The 20,248-nt window shown below is 43.3% G+C and overlaps 2 protein-coding genes and 1 non-coding gene across 8 annotated transcripts in view; 1 reads left to right on the top strand and 2 right to left on the bottom strand.

The window, feature by feature from the left end:
* The window catches only part of RINT1 (RAD50 interactor 1), a 29,531-nt gene extending 25,138 nt beyond the window's left edge, over window positions 1-4,393 (top strand). For 2 of the 5 annotated variants that reach the window (XM_078442546.2, XM_078442547.2), the window contains 3 exons: window positions 2,501-2,681; window positions 2,756-2,874; window positions 3,807-4,393. In XM_078442546.2, coding sequence (XP_078298672.1) covers window positions 2,501-2,681; window positions 2,756-2,874; window positions 3,807-3,999 — 493 coding nt within the window. In that variant the 3' untranslated portion in view covers window positions 4,000-4,393. Of the gene's footprint in view, window positions 1-2,475; window positions 2,875-3,806 lie in introns of all 5 variants that reach the window. The other 3 variants (XM_078442544.2, XM_078442545.2, XR_013554012.2) reach the window with 2 other exon arrangements.
* On the bottom strand, window positions 4,099-14,400 carry EFCAB10 (EF-hand calcium binding domain 10). 2 transcript variants are annotated; one of them, XM_060633831.2, is made up of 4 exons: window positions 14,231-14,382; window positions 5,983-6,147; window positions 5,783-5,870; window positions 4,099-4,181 (listed from the first exon to the last, which is right to left on the bottom strand). In XM_060633831.2, the coding sequence occupies exons 1-4, from the start codon at window positions 14,337-14,339 to the stop codon at window positions 4,145-4,147; spliced, it is 399 nt and encodes a 132-aa protein (XP_060489814.1). In that variant the 5' UTR covers window positions 14,340-14,382; the 3' UTR covers window positions 4,099-4,144. The 2 variants fall into 2 exon arrangements, with proteins under 2 accessions (XP_060489814.1, XP_060489815.1); XM_060633832.3 differs by lacking the exon at window positions 5,983-6,147 and having other exon boundaries at window positions 14,231-14,400.
* A 4,463-nt stretch (window positions 14,401-18,863) lies between these two features.
* On the bottom strand, window positions 18,864-18,969 carry LOC132679932 (U6 spliceosomal RNA). The gene has a single exon (XR_009610418.1). It is a non-coding gene; the product is annotated as a U6 spliceosomal RNA (small nuclear RNA).
* Window positions 18,970-20,248: the final 1,279 nt, after the last annotated feature.

Here is a 20,248-nt window from a genome sequence, read left to right as displayed (position 1 = left end):
GGATCAAAACAGTATGGTACTGGCACAAAAATAGACACATAGATCAAAAGAACAGAATAGAAAACCCAGAATAAACCTACAACTATTTGGTCAATTAATCTCTGACAAAGCAGGAAAGAGTATCTAAAGGGAAAAGGACTGTCTCTTCAACAAATGGTGCTGGGAAAACCGGACAGCTGCATGCAAAAGAATGAAACTGGACCACTTTCTTACACCATACACAAAAATAAATTCATAATAGATTAAGGACCTAAATGTGAGACCCGAAACCATAAAAATCTTAGAAAAGAATATAGGCAGTAATTTCTCTAACAGTGATCATAGCAACTTTTTTCTAGATAGGTCCCCTGAGGCAAGGGAAACAAAAGCAAACAACAACAAAAAAACAAAAACTATTGGGACTACATAAAATAAAAAGCTTCTGCACAGCAAAGAAAACAATCAACAAAACTAAAAGGCAACTACTGAATGGGAGAAGATGTTTGCAAATGACATATTTGATGAAGGGTTAGTATCCAAAATAGATCAAGAACTGGTACAACACCCCCAAAACAAATAATCCAATCAAAAATGAGAAGACACGAACAGACATTTCTGCAAAGAAGATATCCAGATGGCCAACAGACACATGAAAAGATGCTGATCGTCACTTAACACCAGGAAAATGCAAATCAGAACCACAGTCAGCTATCACCTCATAGTTGTCCGAATGGCTAAAAATCAAAACCACGAGAAACACGTGGCACCTGGTGGCTCAGTCGGTTAAGCGTCTGACTCTTGGTTTCAGCTCAGGTCCTGGTATCACGGTTTCATGAGTTCAGGCCCCGTGTCAGGCTCTGCACTGACGGTGCGGGGCCTGCTTGGGATTCCCTCTCTCCCTCTCTTTCTGCCCCTCCTGCTCACTCGCTCAAAATAAATAAATAAACTTAAAACACACACACAAGAAACAACAGGTGTTGGTGGGCGTGTGGAGTAAAAGGAACCCTTGTGCACTGTTGGTGGGAATGCAAACTGGTGCAGCCGCTCTAGAAAGCAGTATGGAGTTTCCTCAAAAAGTTACCCCATGATTCAGGAATCACACTACTGTGTATTTACCCAAAGAATATGAAAACACTAATTCAAAGGAATACATGCATTCCTATGTTTATGGCAGCATTATTTACAAGAGCCAAGATATGGAAGCAGCCCAAGTGTCCACTGATAGATGAATGAATAAAAAAAAAAAAAATGTGGTGTATATCTACAATGGAATATTATTCGGCCATAAAAAAATTTTGAAACCTTGCTATTTGCAACAACTGGGATGGAGCTAGAGAGTATTATGCTAAGCAAAATAAGTCAATCAGAGAAAGACAAATACCATATGATGTCACTCATATGTGGAATTTAAGAGACATAACAAATGAACAAAGGAAAAAAAGAGGGAGGCAAACCAAGAAACACTCTTAACTAGAGAACCAAATGATGGTTACCAGAGGGGAGGTGGGTGGAGGGATGGGTAAAATAGGTGATGGGGATTAAGGCGCGCACTTGGTGATGAATATCAGTGATTAAAACAAAAACTTTAAAAAAGATTGAAAGATGATATATGCAAATTTCCAAGGTGTCTAGATAGCAGAGTTTGGCCTTTTGCTCTACAAACTTTTAACCATTTTTGATAGAAAGCTTTCTAAAATATATTCAGACATTTATTCAGTTTATTTATTCATCCTGAGAGAGAGAGAGAGAGAGAGAATCCCAAGCAGGCTCTGCACTGTCAGCACAGAGCCTGACATGGGGCTCAAAGCCATGAACCAGGAGATCACGACCTGAGCTGAAATCAAGAGTCAGAGACACTCAACCAACTGAGCCACGCAGGGGTCCCTGTTCAGACATTCTTAATCAGAATAAACTGATCCTAATTTAACCCTCAGATGTAGTTGTGACTACAGAGATAGTCACAACTAGTCTGGGATGTGGGGCTGAGTGGCCTGGTGCCCCAACAGTACTCTGCATGCATGCCTGCAGGGTACTCTGTATCCACTGTCGTGATTCTGTGGTCTCTGTCCCTTTCCCCACACTGCGTACTCTGTGAGAACAGGCAGGGTCTGTCTTCTCCAGCACAGTCCCCGTCACACCGAGCATTTGTAATCCGTTTGCAAGTGTGCTTAGTCCCTGTTATTCTGCCGAAAACCAGAGCATAAAATTACCTGATGTCTTTAATGCTAATACATGTTACATTTATTATTTCAGTAAGTCACATTAAGGAAATGATGTGTCATCCTCATTAAATAAGGGAGTATTTAATGGAGAACCAGTGTATTAATATAGTTATATTTATTTTCTGAGACGGCTTTTAATGTTGGGCTGTACATTTTGCTCTTATCCAACCAAGATGCCCCAGGACAGTGCACTTCCCCACATGTAAAATGATTGGTCACATCTCTAAAAGTACAAGGTTTTGAAGATTCCGTAGTAAAATGTAACGCGCTGCAGGCGGTGCGGTCTTGGTCCCTCGCAGGTGGCTGTCGCTGCCGTCGCAGTCGGAGCAGGCGGTGATGTCCCTGTCCAGCTCGGCCTGCCCGCTGCTGCTCACCGTGAGAGACCGCTTACTCCAGCTGGAGGAGCAGCTTTGCTTCTCCTTGTTCACAGTCTTCTGGCAGGTGCTTGTGGAGAAGCTGGATGTGTACATCTACCAAGAAGTAAGCAAGAGCGGGCGGCGTTCCGGGGCCCTGATGGCAAAGGCACGTGTGACGCGAACTGCTCTTTGTTTCAGATCGTTCTTGCCAATCATTTCAACGAGGGAGGGGCAGCTCAGCTCCAGTTTGATATGACTCGGAACCTGTTCCCCCTGTTCTCCCGCTATTGCAAGAGGCCAGAAAATTACTTCAAACAGTAAGCTCAGAACTTAACAATGACTGTTGATGGCATCAAGCTTTACAGGATGTTGATTCCTCTTTTCACAGCCCTAGGGGCCCCGTGATGTGTGGTGGGATAAATTCAGCATCAGCTAAAAATTGAAAACATTCATCATGTACCCAGCTACTCTAAGGTGTGACCCATGACCCCCGTCCCCCCCAAATTTATCAGAACTGGATCTGAGTTATGGGCTGGGCTTTGTTCCCACCATTGGTTTCATGCTTCTATTTGCCTGTTACTGGAGAGACAAGTAGAAAATAAAGGCAAGTGCAGTTGTACCATAGTCAATAAATAGAAGAAATTAAAAATATGCCTGGTACCTAATAGTAGGCCAGGCATGAAGAAAGTGGTTTTCTTACATATTTATGTTGATTTTGGTTCTAAGCGTAACTATAAATGAATGTCAGAAAAATTCTTCAAACCATTTTTAGAATTATTGGTTTGAAATTTAAATTATTGGGGAGAGGGAGTTTGAGATTATAAAGTAGTCCCTTTAAAGTTATTATAAAATGAAAAAATGATTTTTATTTTAGTAAGAGATCTGAATTTTTTTTTCTTTTTTATTAGTTTCTCTTCCCATATTGTAATCTACTTAAAGTCTTAGCCACATTTAATAGGCTATTATGTTAGTGTCAGTATTACCTTTTGGAGAGTAATACACACATATGGAAAACAATGATCCTATCACATTATAGTAATCTAATGAAATAGAAACACTGTACACATACATTGTCCTTACATGTTAAAAGAGCCAAATAATAAATCCATAAATACTTTCTAGAGAGGGATGTGGATTTGCAGTGCAGGGAAGCTGTTTAGTTTCTGAAAATGAAAATATTATGGAATAACGTGATGATACAGATAATGGATATCTCATTTCCCTCCTGCTTTTTTTTTTTCTTAAACAGTGTCAAAGAAGCGTGTATTGTTTTGAATCTGAACATTGGCTCTGCCCTCCTTCTGAAAGACGTCCTGCAGTCAGCCTCAGGGCAGCCTCCTGCCACCGAGGCCTTAAATGAAGTTGGAATTTACAAACTGGCTCAACAAGATGTTGAGATTCTACTTAATTTGAGGACAAACTGGCCTAACACGGGAAAATAAAGCATCTTTTCTTGTTTTGGAGTTTTGGTTTTTAACAAAGAGGAGGCCAACTGGATGTCAAGTTATGTGATGAAGTTCTGAGTTAATGAAACTGGACAGTTGAAAACTTTATGGAATCATTTATTATCTTGGACTGATGGCATTATTAAAACGCTGCCCATATTTCCTCCATCCTCTTGTTCCTAAGAAAACAAAACCAGAAAACTCAGAAGTCATGAAAACTCCGAGTAATTCCATTTACAAATGTAAATGCTAAGTATGTCTGTTGAACAAGATACAAGAGCAGAGATAATAAATTACAAGCAATTTTCAATTTCCTGTGCTAATTAAGGGAGACTGTTGTAGATAATCAAACACAGCAAATACATTAAAAAAAAAATCACTTTAGAATGTATGTTCATAATTGAAGTTCCCGTATCTGGTTTGGAAATTCACTGTCTTTCCTCTAAGAAAACATTATGAGGTGGTGACCAAAATAGAATTGCTCTCATATTCCACAAATGTCCTTACATTTAAAATCCTTCCTAATTCCATTCCAGGACAGTGGGCAGGCAGCCTTTTCTTTTGGATGAAACATTTCAGGCCAGGGCACTGTGTTTCAGTCTCTCCCCGGGGCAAGGATGGGAATTAAACAGTTTTTGTTTCATATTTATGTAACTGATAATGAGACGGGAATCTTAAACTTTCTTTTTTCTTTGACTTTTCCTTGGCTTTTTGGACTATGTTACATACCAATTTCTTGATTAATAAATCCTTAGAGAACAAAACATTTAAACAAATTGAATTACATTGGTTAGAGGCCTTCTACAACTATCAAATGTTATTCCAATTTTTTTGTTTTCTGATTCAGCATTTAGTTAGTACTTTTAAAGCTGTAATATAACTTGCATCTAAAATTGTCCTAGGGCCCCTAGATGGCTCAGGTGGTAGAGCATGCAACTCTTGATCTCAGGGTGGTGGGTTTGAGCCCCACACTGGGCATGGGGCCTGCTTAAGTAAGTAAGTAAATAAATAAAACTGTCAGGCTGACATGCAACCTATCCTATTTCTTTATTATTATTTTTTTACTTATGTGGGGAGGAATGGCAGAGAGGGAGGGAGGGAGAGAATCCCAAGCAGACTCCACTCTTTTGGCATGGAGCGGATGTGGGGCTCGATCCTATGAACCGCAAGATCCGTGACATGAGCTGAAATCAAGAGTCGGACGCTCAACTGACTGAGCCACGTAGTCTCCCATACTGTTTTTTGTTTGTTTGTTTGTTTGTTTTTAAATAAGCTCTACACCCAACGGGGGCTTGGACTCCTGATCCCAAGATCAAGAGTCACATGCTCTACTGACTGAGTCAGCCAGGGGCCTCACAACATATACTGACGGTAAATACTTACCTGGTGATAAATAATTTTGAGGAAATGCTTTGAGAGAAATTCCATTACTCCATATTTTATACGGAAGTTTCCCAACTAGGGATTTGGGCTCAGAACTTTTCTGTTAGTTCCAGAACACTGGGGCTTCTCCACCTCATTTTCTGAGAACTGCTGGGCTTTCCCACTGAGAAAAGAATGGAAGTGCCCCAGAAACTTCCTAATTCCAGCACCTTCTCCCTCTGCCGCCTGCCCCCAGGCTTGACATTTTGCTGTCACTCCTCGCTTTCTAGACAGCTGAAAGTTTCAAGGGACTGAAACGTTTCTGTCAAAAGGTAGGAACTTACGTTTTAAATTGTTTTCATTGTACTTTAAGTCATGCCGTATTATTTAAATACCAGTCACATAAAAATAAACTTACACTTCACGTCTGAATTTATCCAGAGTTACTGCATGTCCATCATCTTTTAAAACTTCATCTGCAGTCAACAGACCCAGGGTTTTTAAGGCTGTAAAATCAGAATGAGAAGAAAGGAAAATTTACGAAGCGAGAATTCTTTTCAGCTAGGGAAAGTTATGGAATGGCCACAAACTATTGCTTTAATTGAGATGATAACTGACCTTCTCTGTACTGCACGAACGATATGGTGCCTTTATTTGAAGTGTCCATCATCTCAAACATAGACACAATGTTAGAATGATCCATAAAGAAAGGAAAAGCCAAGCCTGTCATTTTGGCAATTCTCAGTCGTTCCAATACAGATATTAAATACTCTCTTGGTTTTTCTGCAAAAGAATAGTTCCAATTCTTTCCAATATAAAATTAAGATATATCACAAGTAGAAACAGTCATTTAACAATTATTAAATAACTATGTTCAAGGTATTGTAATAGGCACTGGGGACACAGGCCTTGCTTACAAGAAAAGCAAGACATCGAACAATTAATTATGTATATAAGTGTTCTGCAGAGATGGGACCTGGGCTTTTTTTTTTCCCAACTCCTCAGGTGATTCTAATTTGCAGATAAGAGTGGAAAAGCAACACAAAGGAAGAGCATGATGCAGGGAAGAAGGCAGCCAGCTAAAAGAAGGGATAAAATATAAATAAAAACAGGGACTCTTGGATTAATTAATACCCTCTTCCAATTAGGAAGCATGAATGTTTTTTTTTTATTTTAAACTTTTTTTTTAATGTTTATTTATTTTTAAGAGAGAGAGAGAAGGAGATAGAGCATGAGCAGGGGAGGGGCAGAGAGAGAGGGAGACACAGTCTCCGAAGCAGGCTCTAGGATCTGAGCTGTCAGCACAGAGCCTGATGCGGGGCTTGAACTCATGAGCTGTGAGATCATGACCTGAGCTGAAGTCGGACGCTTAACCGACTGAGCCACCCAGGTGCCCCATCTTTTTTTTTTTTGAGAGAGAGAGAGGGTGCAAGCAAGCAAGGGGCAGAGAGAGAGAGAGAGAGAGAGAGAGAGAGAGACGCGCACAGAAGTGGCTCACCCAAAACAGGACTCGAACTCACGAACCGTGAGATCATGACCCAAGGTGAAGTCAGATGCTTAACCGGCTGAGCCAGCCAGGTGCCCATGAATGTTCATTTCTAACATAAAAGCAGTATTTTGGATAAGCAGGCCATCTTTCATTTAAGCAATATGAAAGATAAAAAATGAAGATCCACTTTACAGAAATAATGCAGGTCAGTTATGATGAAAAGAAGCCAAAAGAAGGTGCAGCAGCTTAGGTGAGTGCCACTCACTACACACACTATGCGCACACACCACACACACAGTAGTGTGTGTATATATGTATGTTTGTATATATATAAACATGTGTACATATGTTTGTATATATATAAACATGTATATATACAAAATTCTTTAAATTTGTTTTTCTCATTGAGAATTTCATAAATATACAAAAGCAGGAAAGTAAAATGAACCTGTCACCAACTTTTAACTGTTAAAATTTGTGGCCAGTCTAGGGGCACCTGGGTGGCTCAGTCGGTTGAGTGTCAGACTCTTGATTTCAGCTCAGGTCATGATCTCACGGTTCAGGAGTTCGAGCCCTGCATTCAGCTCTGCACGGACAGTGCAGAGCCTGCTTGGGATTCTCTCTCTCCCTCTCTCTCTGACCCTTCTTGTCTCTCTCTCTCACAAAATAAATAAACCTAAAATAAATTTTAAAAAATTGTGGCCAGTCTTATTTCACCATCATCTCATCCAGGTCCCCTTTTCCTGTATTATTCTGCAGTAAATCACAGTGATCATATTTCATTAATAAATATTTGAGCGTACATCTCTGAAAGAGAAGGACTTCTTTTGAGATACAACTGACATGTAACATTGTGTAAGTTTATATAACATGTTGATTTGATACATTTATATTTCGTAATATGATTGCCATTGCAGCGTTAGCTAACACCTTCATCACATCACATAACTATTATTTCTTTTTAGGGGTGGGAATAATCAAGATAGAGTCTCTTGGCAAGTTTGATATTTATGATACAGTAATATTGTCTGTCAGCACTATGCTGTGCATTAGGTTTCCAAGACTTCTTTATAGCTGCAAGTCTGTACCCTTCCACAACGTCTCTCCTACTCCCACCCCCACTCATTGTTCTACTCTGTTTTTACAACTTTGGCTTTTTCAGATTCCACATACAAGTGATAGCATGCAGTGTTTGTCTGACTTAGCTCACTTAGCATATCCTCAAGGGCCATCCATGTTGCACATGGCAGGATTTCTTTTTCTCACGGCTGAATAATATTCCATTGTATAAACATAGCACATCTTCATCATCCATCCATCTGTAGACAGACACTTAGGCTGTTTCCATATCTTGGCTCCTGTGAATAATGCTACATAAACATGAGAGTGCAGGTATCTCTTTGAGATCCTGTTTTCATTGTCTTTGGATATATACCCAGAAGTGGAATTGCTGGAGCATATGGTAGTTCTGTTTTCCTTTTTTTTTGAGGAACCCCCATGTTTTCCACAGTAGCTATACCAATTTACATTCCTACCAACAGTGCACAAGAGTTCCTTTTTCTCCACATTCTCACCTGTTATCTTTGCCTCTTGGATAATAGCCATTCTAACAGGTGTGAGGTGATATTTATTTGCATTTCCCTGATGATTAGTGACGTTAAGCATCATTTTATGTACCTGCTGGCCTTTTGTGTGTCTTCCTTGGGAAAATGTCTAGTTCCTCTGCCCATTTTTAAAAATGTTTATTTATTTTAGTAATGGCTACACCCAATGTGGGGCTCAAACTCATAACCCTGAGATCAGGAGCAGGATGCTCTTCTGACTGAGCCAGCCAGGCAGCTCCCACTGCCCATTTTTTAATAAGATTTGTTTTCTTTGTTATTGAGTTGTAGGAGTTCTTTCTATATTTCAGATATTATCTGACACATAGTTTGCAAATACTTTCTCCCATTCTGTAGGCTGCGTTTTCATTTTGTTGATTCTTTCTTTGTGGTGCAGAAGCTTGTAAGTTTGATGTGGTCCCAGTTGTTGATTTTTCATCTTGCTGTTTGTGCTTTTGCTGTCATATCCAAAAAATAATTGCCAAGACTTGTGTCAAGGAGCTTCTCCCTAGGTTTTCTTCTAGGAGTTTTATGGTATCAGGTTTTATGTTTAAGTCTTTGATCCATTTTGAGTTTATTTTTGTGGGTGGTATAAGATAGGGATCCAATTTTATTTTTCTGCATGTGGTTACCCAGTTTTCCCAATATCCTTTGTTGAAGAGGGAACTTTTTTCTTTTTCTATTACCGTAATGCCATTACCACAATACCATTCATTCATACATTAAAAAAATTTTTTTAATACCTCCATATAGCCAGGCAGTAATATTTCCAGTTGTCTCACAAATTTTATGAATTGTGAACACTTCTTAAAAAAAAAAAAAAAAAAAAAAAAAAAAAGCAGTGGCTCATTCGGTTAAGCCTCCAACTCTTGATCTCAGTTCAGGTCATGATCTCATGGTTCCGGGATCAAGCCCTGCATCAGGCTCTGCACTAACAGTGCAGAGCCTGCTTGGAATTCTCTCTCTCCCTCTCTCTGCCCCTCCCCTGCACACGCTCTCTCTCTCTCTCTCCCCCAAAATAAATAAATAAATAAATAAATAAATAAATAAATAAATCTTTTAAAACATTTTAAAAAGTAAAAGTAAAAACACTTTTATTCAAATAGTATTCACATATTGTGATTATGTTTTTAAATCTCTCTTGTGCCTTTTCATACAAATTTTAGGAGACTACAGAAACAAATGGGTCACTAAAGGCAATCACATCATGTATGTAGTCTTCGGTTGCTTCTCCCTGAGCCGTCTATCAAATTCAGAGAAAAAAGGCCAATTTCAAATTTCAATTCACTGCATTTCTTTCTAAGGATAGAGTAAGTAAATAATTCTAAGGGAACTAGGTGTGTTATTACCGTATATCCCTTAGACTCCACGAGATGCTATAATGTTTAGGTCTGGAGTCTATAATTTATACTCTGCCTGCTTCTACAAATGTTTTGGGGTCGCCTGGGTGGCTCAGTCAGTTAAGCGTCCAACTTTGGCTCAGGTCATGATCTCATGGTTTGTGGGTTCGAGCCCCGTGTCGGGCTCTGTGCTGACAGCTCAGAGCCCGGAGCCTGCTTCGGATTCTGTGTCTCCCTCCCTCTCTGTTCCTCCCCTGCTCGCACTGTGTCTTTCTCTCTCTCTCTCTCAAAAATAAATATTTTCTAAAAATTAAAAAAAAATGTTTTGAAAGTGCTTACAACAGAAATAATAGATATAACTTTTTAAAAGATTTTTATTATTTTTATTTTTTAAATGGTTTATTTATTTATTTTGAGAGAGAGCGAGCTCATGCACAATTAGGGGAGGGGCAGGGGGTGGGGCGGGCAGAAAGAATCCCAAGCAGGCTCTGCACTGTCGGTACAGAGCCTGACAAGGGGTTTTGATCCCACGAACCATAAAATCATGACCTGAGCCAAAATCAAGACTCGGATGCTTAACCAACTGAGCCACCCAAAGCACCCCTAAAGATTTTATTTTTAAGTAATCTCTCCACCCAACATGGGGCTTGAACTCACACCCCCAAGATCAAGCGTCGCAGGCTCCACCAACTCAGCCAGGCAGGTGGCCCTAAAGAAATAACTTTAAAACATGAAGGGAAGATCCAAAGGTTACTAACCCCCTAAGTTACATCAATGTCAGCTGATAACAATCAGTTCTTCAAGGGGGACAAACCTCAAGTTCCACATCTTAATAATCGCAGCTAACGTTTATCGAGCCCTCTCTACGTGCCTAGTATTCCTCATAACAGTCCCTTGCCAAGGCCCAGAGCTAGGATGAATCCAGGCAATGTGCCTCCCAAAGCTGTGGGCTTTACTGCGCTCCACTGACTTAAATATACGAACCATCTGGAACGCCCAAACCTAGTTCACCATGACGGTTTCTACTGAACTTTTCTTCTCCATCACTCTCAGATATATCTTATCCTCACTTACGATTCCACAGCAGCATCTCTCATCTGGGTTACTACAACTGCCTCCTGTTTAAAAATGAAATTCTAATTTTATTAAAGGCACCCCCTAAGCTTGTATACTCGCTCCTTCCATAGCACAGAATGGTCACTGCAAAGTGGCTGTGCAGCCAGGGGCTCTGTTTCCCAATACAGTCTAGGCGATGCCACGTTTTCCTACCACATGACTTCAGGTTATGCTAGGATCTGGCGTTAAATGAGTTATGAAAATCTGCAGGTTTGCAGGGCTTTTAGAATTTTGGAGTTGAAGATGTGGGATTGTGGACCTGCTCCCTCGATATAACAACCCAATCAAACTGTCTAGTCTTATTTTCCATAAATCCCTTACAATCCAGGGTTTTGACACTGGGATGCCAGAGGCTTCATAAGGACCCAAGACAAATACAGTATTTCTTCCTGAGATTCAATCCTACTCTGATAATATGAAATATTTACATTAAGAAACAGATATGTCTTGGGGCACCTGGGTGGCTCAGTCGGTTGGGTGTCTGACTTCGGCTCCGGTCATGATCTCACCGCTTGTGAGTTCAAGCCCCACAGTCGGGCTCTGTGCTGACAGCTCAGAGCCTGGGGACTTTTCAGATTCTGTCTGTCTGTCTGTCTGTCTGTCTGTCTCTCTCTCTCTCTCTGCCCCTCCCCTACTCACAGTCTCTCCCTGTCTCTCAAAAATAAACATTTAAAAAAATAAAATAATAATAATAAAAAGAAACAAATATATCTGTAGAAAAATGAAACGGGCATTTTTAGGGTAAAACAAGTGACTCCAAAGAAATGTATTATTCAGCATCAGGCTAAGGTCTCAGACACCAAAGGTACAAGTCCCCTCTCCTCTGCCATTAGGGGGCCTTGTGCAGGGAACTTTGAAGGGCACTGATATGCATTCTGAACGCCAGCCAAACCCTCCTTAGCTTTTCCTCAGTGTTTCTTCACCTGTCCTTTTCTCCGCCCTACCTCACCCCCTTTGGCATTTGTAGAGATGTTTCAAGAAGTTCATATTGTTACAGCGGATAACAGCATCTCAGTTTCTTAACACTGATCATTATTTAAATTATGATTATATGGGGCGCCTGGGTGGCTCAGTCAGTTTAAGCGTCTGACTTCGACTCAGGTCATGATCTCTCAGTCCATGGGTTCCAGTCCCACATCGGGCTGTGCTGACAGCTCAGAGCCTGGAGCCTGCTTCGGATTCTGTGTCCCCCTCTTCCTCTCCGCTCCCCAGCTCACGCTCTTTCCCTGTCTCTACTCCCAGACTCCCTCTTCCTTATCCTCTGCTGCTAAGAGAATTTGTCTATATCTGAGATTCTCTTCCCCCCACCCTGCCTTCCACAGAATTCTGTTTTTGCCAGATGGGTTCAAAGCCTTTTAAATTAAAGGAGAAAAATCAATCCTTGAGATACTCTACTGGTTGACACAATAAAGAGCTAGAGAGAAAAAGGGCAGGAAAGAAGGAGGAGACAGAAAAAAAATCTACAAATTAAAAAAGACCACAAAGCACCTAGTACAGTGAATTAGAAACAAACAAACAAAACAACCCCCCTTTAAGGCATATAAACATTTAGAACACCAGGGATAAAGTAAAAAGACAAACCGAAAGACTTCCAGATGAAGAAAACATGCCTTATATTAAACAGATCAAGAATCTGATGACATCATGATATCAGACTCTTCAGAGCAACAGTGGCAATTAGAAGACAATGGACAACGCCCTCCAAGTTCTGAGGGCAGTATTTTCTAACCAAGAATTGTATCCACCCTGGTTATCATCATGTTTGAGAATAGGATGAGACATTTTCATATATGCTCCAACAAAGCACAGCCTCTTAGAGAGCCGCTCACTAGAGGATGTTCCCCTAGAGAAAGGGGAAAAAAGCAAAAAAAAAAAAAAAAAAAAAGGAGGAGCCCCAAGCACCACAAAACAGCCTTTAGGGGCACCTGGGTGGCTCAGTCGACTAAGCATCAGACTTCGGCTCACGTCATGATCTCACAGTTCATGGGTTAGAGCCCCATGTGGGCTCTGTTCTGACAGCTCAGAGCCTGACGCCTGCTTTGGATTCTGTGTCTCCTTCTCTCTCTCTGCCCCTCCCCTGCTGGCGCTCTCTCTCTCTCAAAAATAAAAAATATTTTTTTTAAATTAAAAAAAAAAAAAAAAAAGAAAGCAGGCTTTAAGTGCAGGAGACAGGTGAAGTGGATTAGGATCAAAGTGAGGGAAAACCCTGAATCACAGCTGAACAGCAGGGCAGTTGAGCGATCATCCAGACTGGAGCAGGCAGAGAGCTGGGGGAGGCCCTGGGGGTGTGGACTGCTGGATGAACGTAAATGTACTGGGAGGACATCCATGCTTGTGACAGCAAGGGGATATCGATGAATTGGCGACAATTGCAAAGACAATTTAAGTAAACATTTAAAATGTAGTATTATTAATTTCAGGGACAACAAAGGAAATACAATCATAGCATACTACGTGGATTAGCTGTGGATATTTGCCTAATAATAATAATGTGATACTGGTCACACCAAAATTGAATTCTAACTTTCTTGGGAAATTGGAGATTAGTGGGAACAGGTGTGAGTGCGTGTGTGTGCGCGAGCGTGCACACGTGGGTGCAGGTGTGTAAGAGTTAAAGTTTCATCTTCCATTGTATAAAGCTAAGCCTAAACCTAGGGTGCGGGGGCACACTAGTAAGTAGCAGCGCAAGTCTGTTAGAAATATCAAGGTAAATAGCTAAACGAATGGGAAATCATTTCGTCTGTAGAATGGGAATCTGGGACATGGAGGGAAATGCCGTTATTCATGATAAGCCTTGGAGTGGCTTTTGATTTTTAAACCCCATACGTATACTTTTATAAAAACCAAAATGAAACATATGTTGGTTGCCAGGCATAGGGCTAATTTGTATACTACTCATTTAATCTCTCCCACGTGTCCATAAAATGGGTACTATTATCCCCATTTTCCAGAAGAGGAGACTCAAGGGCAGGCTTGCGCCCACACGCACGTAGTACTAAGTAGGCCCCTCCTCGAAGCCTCTCTCCCACCGGCCACGAGCCTCCACCTGTGTGAGCCCCGCGCACCTGGCTAGTGGTGGGCACACAGAAGCCGTTCAGGAAGTACTTGTTTGAGGACCACAGCGTTAGTTGGCAGAACGGCTCAAGTCGCCGAGACATAGGGGAGAGTGTGCGCGTGGAGGTGGGGGTACTGGAGAGGGGAGCCGGCCGGTGGCCGCGCGGGCGCGGAGGGATGGCTGTACTGGGAATTTCTGGCAACCGCTCCGCGCCGGGAGGCGGAGGCGGTGGGACAGAAAGCCGAGCAGTGGGAAAGACTCTTACCTGGCCGGAAAAAGAGCAGGGTGCTGGTGAGATAGTTCAGCAACTCCATAATCCGATGTTTTTCCAAATAATCCCTGGCCTCCTGCTCTCTGCTGCCGCGGGCCTGCATGGCTCTGCGTGGCGCCGTTGCTAGGCGACCCGGCAGCGCCTGGCCGTTCGGCCCCGCCCCCTGCGCCCGACGCAGTCACGTGACGCGCCTCTCTTGAAGGCAACCTGGACAGGGAGTTCTACACTTCACCACCAGGAGGAAGCTGGGGGCACCGATGGGGTGGGGCCTATACGGAGGCTGAGGGTGACCCGTGCACAGCCCCTTGCGGGCCGAGGGTCCGCTTCTCCCACCCCCCCCTCCCCCGGGGCTGAGGGCGGGCCTGATTGTCTTTTCCTGTTTTTGTCTGGTGCTCAGTACTTGTTGATCCAATGAATGAGACCTCACGTGGTAATTAACAGAGGATGAACTAATAACAGAAGGAACTTGTGCCATTCTGGAGGCTACGGTGGAGTTTGTTTGTTTTTTTTAAGTTTATTATTTTGAGACAGTGCATGCAAGTGGGGGAGGGGCAGAGAGAGAATGATCGAGAATCCCAAGCAGGCTCCGCACCACCACACCACCAGCGTAGAGCTCCTCCAGCGGCCAGAACTCACAAATAGGGAGATCTCGATGAGCCCAAGTCTGACAGTCCAAGGCTTAACCCACTGAGCCCCACCAAGCGCACCCGCCCCCCACCCGTGGAGAGTTCTAAGTACCATCTTTGGTGTGAGCAGCTTGTAGCACAGCGTTGGCAATGGGGCAGGAAGGTAGCCCGTTTTCTCCACTGGATCGTCGGTCAGGACACATGCTGGGATCCTGAGCTCCAACATCTTTGCTGCTTAACTAGGCTGCGTGGAGTTGGTCTTATCTGAGACCATCTGACAGTAGTTTTGAGGGAGGGTCACTGAGTAAGATGGGATGCAGGTACCTAGGAGGTCCTCTACTCAATCATCACTGTACCTTCGAAACTGAACTCTAGGCTGGGACGTTGGTCCTTGAGGGCCGGGCTCTGAAGCCTGTGCCCTTACCCTTCAACAGAGAGCCCATTGCAGGTACTTCAAGGAGAGAAAAGACAAATGGCCAATAAACATATGAAAATACTCTTAGCCTCTTCAGCAATCCTGTAAACAAATTAAAACTACAAGAAAATGCCATTTACATCTACCAGACTAGTAAAAATTAGGAAGTTGGACCATATCGAGGGCTGGCAAGGATACAGTACCACAAAACAGTGATGATGGGAGCGTAAATTGGAACATCCATGTTGGAAAAATGATTTGCAATTACCTTGGTAATAGAGACATGTTTCTGCACTATGACCTAGAAATTCCACTCCAAGAGCAACTCTTGTCCAGGTATATCAGGATATATGTACAAGAATGTTCATAGTACTGTTCATAATAGCAAGCACTGACAGCAGCCCCAAAGTTCACCAACAATACAACTGATTTGGTCGCCTGGCTGGCTCAGTCGGTTGAGCAGGTAACTTCTGCTCAGGTCATGATCCCATGGTTCGAGAGTTCAAGACCTGCATTAGGCTCTCTGCTGTCAGAGCAGAGCCTGCTTCAGATCCTCTATCCCCTTCTCTGCACCTTCCTCCCTCATGATCTCTTTCTCTTTCTACAAAATAAATGAACATTAAAAAAAGAGAATACAATGGGATTTTAAAAAGCTGTGGTATATTACACAATGGAATGCTATAAAGCATTGCAACAATGCATTGTAGCTACTTGCAAACATATGGGTGGATCTCAAAAGTGTCTTATTGTCTATTGTCTCAGAATATGTAGTATAAAAATCAATTTATATAAAGTTAAAAAAGCATACAGAACAATACATTGTTTACAGATTATAATATATGTAGGAAATCTATTAAGAAATGCGAGGGAATTGTACACAAAATTCAGCAGTGTTTGCCTTGGAGGGGAGAGGAAAGGGAATGGGTTTTTGGAGGAATATCCTGGGGATTTCAGGGGTAATGGTAATGTGATTTTTCTTTGCCTGAATGGACTAAGCTCCTTTATACTTAATGTGTATTTTATAGGTTTTAAAATCTACTCAGCATTTAGGGGCTCCTGGGTGGCTCAGTCGGTTAAGCGTCTGACTTCAGCTCAGGTCATGATCTCATGGTTTGTGGGTTTGAGCCCTGCATCAGCCTCTGTGCTGACAGCTCAGAGCCTGGAACCTGCTTTGGATTCTGTCTCCCTCCTTCTCTGCCCCTCCCCTGCTTTCACTCTGCCTCTCTCTCTCAAAAATAATAAACATCAACAAAAAATTTTTAAATCAGCATTTAATAACAATAATTTTTAAGCAGTTGAAAAACAGAGAGTAGAACAAGGAACCAGAAAGTCAATGCCAGGAGACTGAACCAAGTCTGAAACAGAAGGTAGCCAAGGTGCTGGGGATGTGGGAGATTGAATCTTCAGAGGTCGGGCCTACCTTGAGAATTCTGTGCCCTGAGCATCTGGGAGGACTAGGGAAAGAGACTTTATAGCTAGTGGTTGGGAGATTGGCACAACCTTGAGCAAAGTGGAAGGACAATGCTCTTTGTCTTCAAGGTCTGGAGGAGTTCCAAGAAGGAGGAGGAGTCATTTCTCTGAAATGGCTTGAAAACTGTGTGCCCTAATCTGCAACACAGCTTTGGTCTCTAAGAAGGAGAATATTTCAGGATGATGTAGGCGAGTGCTTTTCTAACTCTTTAGCAGCAGAATCCTTTGAAGACATTGTGCGTGGAATCCCCACATGTAGAACAGATTCAGGTGAGCACCACATTGGGATTCACACACATGACAGGGCTCCATTATCTAAGCTCCCTTAGTTGTATTTTTCTCACAGAGACATGGCTGGCAGCCTGAGTGATCCCGGTGGCGGAATGCACTGGAGCCTGGAGAGCCCTTACAGAACTAAGCTGACAGAGCAGATGCATTACTCTGGAGCCTGTGGACCCAAGGGCTGCCTGGGACCCCTGGTTCTTGATGGATTCTGGGGAGAATTTGAAACTACTGATGTGGTCTCTCTTATTCTTCAGTACATTTTGATCCTTCCTTTGGGGACTTGCTTTATGTTCCTTGTTGGAGATGACAGTGAGGCACAAATAGCAAAGCCCAATTTATGCACCCCCCCTCCAAAATAATGACCACCTAAGTGCTTGACCCTTCAGGGTTGACCAAAAGATGTGTGGTCACTTAAGAGAGTGACTCTGGCTCAGAACAACAGAGGCCAGACAATGGCTGGGGACTAAAACAGAGAGGGTCCCCTGTGGGAGGGGATAAGGGTTATGGAAAGCAGAAGACAGAGGGGGCTGGTCATGGTATCTTTTGACTGACTGGCCAAAGGCCCCATTGCGGGGAGGGGCCTCCATTAACGTTCCTTAATGGAGGGAGAGAAGATTGTGTGGTGGTCCACTGGAGACCGTGATTTCGGCTTATTGCTCTAAGCTCCAGACATTTGGTCTTCTCCTTAGGAACTTCATTTACTTTCCACAAGTTACTCAGTCCCTGAATAACTAGCTCTGCTCTTTGAACCTCAGATGATACCAGCACCTTGACACTGAAATGCAGCGATCTGATTCCCAGTTGCCTATGGCGTCAGGCTGGGAGCTCATGGGACCGCGCTGACGTCTTCAGGCCTCACTGATTGTTTTCTGTGCCAACAAGCCCGACTACCTTTGTGGGCACCATGCTCCCTCTCACAACACACCTCGGGCAGCCAAGGCCTGGGATCTACAATTCCCGCGGAAGTCATGCTAAAGAGAAGTGTCCAGATGCCCCCTAGTGGAGTCAGCTATTCTCTGCTGATGCCATCTCTCAGGCCATTTTGGGCTTAATTAATCACCATCATCAATATTTCATTCCTTGCTAGGTAATGAAATGCTGAGCAAGATTCCGGGGATGGATGTACCTCAATTTGTTTATCCATTCACCCGCAGAAAGACTTTTGGGTTGTTTTCAGGTTGGAGCTATTGCAAATAGACCTGCTGTGAACACTGGGGTATGGATCTCTGGGTGGACATGTGATTTCATTTCTCTTAGGTAAATAGCGAGAGCCGTGGAATTGTCTGGATCATACGGTAAGTGCAATTTTTGGAGAAACTGCCAAACTCTTTTCCAAAGTGGCTGTACCATTTTACATTCCTGAATTGGTAGCTGTTAAAGGCCTCCCAGGTGATCCTGGTGGACAGCCAGGACTGAGACCCCGCCTTAGGCAGCCTGTGAGGCTGGAGCTGAAAGTCTGAGAAACGTTGTTCAGGAGGCCTGAGAGTCTTGGAGCTCCCAGCTCGTGTTTGGTATGGTCCCACAACACTCACCCCAGGGCACACACTGGAATCTCCTGGAGAGCCTTTTACAAACACAGTGTCTGTCCTTTTACCCACAGGAAGTCTGATATAATTGCTCTGGGGATGGGGCGGGGTGGAGGGAGGTCAAGGGCAGCACAACTTTTTAACAGCTTCCTGGGTGGTGGTTCTAGAGCTCAGAGTGACCAACTTTCCTTGTTTGCCTAGGACTGTTAGGGGTCCAGTTCTGGGAAGCTTTCTCCTTCTTCTCCTTTTCCCCCTCCTCCTCCCCCTCCTCTCCCTCCCCTTCTTCCTCCTCCTCCCCCTCCCCCTCCAATATGGGAAGCTTCATGAATTTGTATGTCATCCTTGCGCAGGGGCCATCCTAACCTTTCTGTATCCTTCCAATTTAAGTAGATGTGCTGCCGAAGGGAGCACAATTCTGGGAAACTTTCAGTGCTAAAACTAGGAAAGTCCCAGGTCAGCTTAACACTTGGTCACCCTATTTGTGGACCGCTAGCATAAGGAGCCCTGCTTTGGCGTCAGACTCCCCAGTCCTCCTGTCAACCCGGGATTCATAGCTCAGGGTCGTGTGCATGTTTGGGAAGCATGTATAAAAGGGAAGTGGAGGGGACAGGAGTGGCCAGAAGAGACTGTGGGGTGATACCCTCTCTGTTTTCTGTTTCAGACAGGGATAAGTCAGAGATGCCTCAGCTGGGAGTTTTGCTTGCTGTTAAAAAGAGGGGGAAATATATAAAGCGTAATTGTTCTGAGGAAATATAGGTGAGGCAGTGTACTGTAATGGCCTCTGCAGCCAGACCGCCTCTCTTTAAAATCCATTGTTACCACTGACCATTAATAACTACGTGATCTTGGGCAAAACACCTAAATTCTCTGCCTCAGCTTCTTTCATGGATATAATGGGGATAATTTATCTACCTTACAGGGGAAGTCTTGAGGACCAAATGAGTCACTTATGTAAAGCTATTTTAAAAAGTGGTGCCTGGGGGCGCCTGGGTGGCTCAGTCAGTTGAGCATCCGACTTCGACTCAGGTCATGATCTCATGGTCTGTGGGTTCGAGCCCCACGTCGGGCTCTGTGCTGACGGCTCACAGCCTGGAGCCTGCTTCTGATCCTGTGTCTCCCTCTCTCTCTGCCTCTCCCCCATTCTCACTTTGTCTCACTCTGTCTCTCAAAAATAAATAAATGTAAAAAAAAAATTTTTTTTTTAAATAAAATAAAAAGTGGTGCCTAGGGGTGCCTGGGTGGCTCAGTCAGTTGAGCGACTTCGGCTCAGGTCATGATCCCAGGGTCATGAGATTGAGCCTGGGTTCAGGCTCTCGGCTGACTGTGGAGCCTGCTTGGGATTCTCTCTCTCTCTCTCTCTCTCTCTCTCTCTCTCTCTCTCTCTCTCTCCCCCTCTCCCCTGCTCATGCTTTCTTTCTCTCTCTAAAAAAAATTTATTGACTTTTATTCAGTACTGAGAGACAGAGTGTGAGCAGGGGAGGGGCAGAGAGATTAGGGGACACAGAATCCAAAGCAGGCTCCAGGCTCTGAGCTGTCAGCACAGTCTGACGTGGGGCTGGAACTCACAAACCGTGAGATCATGACCTGAGCCGAAGTCAGTCGCTTAAACCGACTGAGCCACCCAGGTGCCCCTCTTTCTCTCTAAAATTAAAAAAATAAAATAAAAACGTGGTGCCTGTACTCAACATGG

Source organism: Panthera onca, chromosome A2, assembly GCF_046562875.1.
Source record: "Panthera onca isolate mPanOnc1 chromosome A2, mPanOnc1 haplotype 2, whole genome shotgun sequence".
NCBI lineage: Eukaryota > Metazoa > Chordata > Mammalia > Carnivora > Felidae > Panthera > Panthera onca.
Note: the sequence above shows the minus strand (reverse complement) of the source record. Positions and strands in the feature narration are given on the sequence as shown.

What these genes read in the sequence shown, in the direction of transcription:
- EFCAB10 (XM_060633831.2), bottom strand. Translation starts at nt 14,339, where the DNA reads ATGCAGGCCCGCGGCAGCAGAGAGCAGGAGGCCAGGGATTATTTGGAA. An exon ending in CCTGCTCTTTTTCCGGCCAG is followed by an intron (nt 6,148 to 14,230) that starts GTAAGAGTCTTT and finishes ATTCTTTTGCAG; the next exon opens with AAAAACCAAGAGAGTATTTA. An exon ending in GTTCGTGCAGTACAGAGAAG is followed by an intron (nt 5,871 to 5,982) that starts GTCAGTTATCAT and finishes CTGATTTTACAG; the next exon opens with CCTTAAAAACCCTGGGTCTG.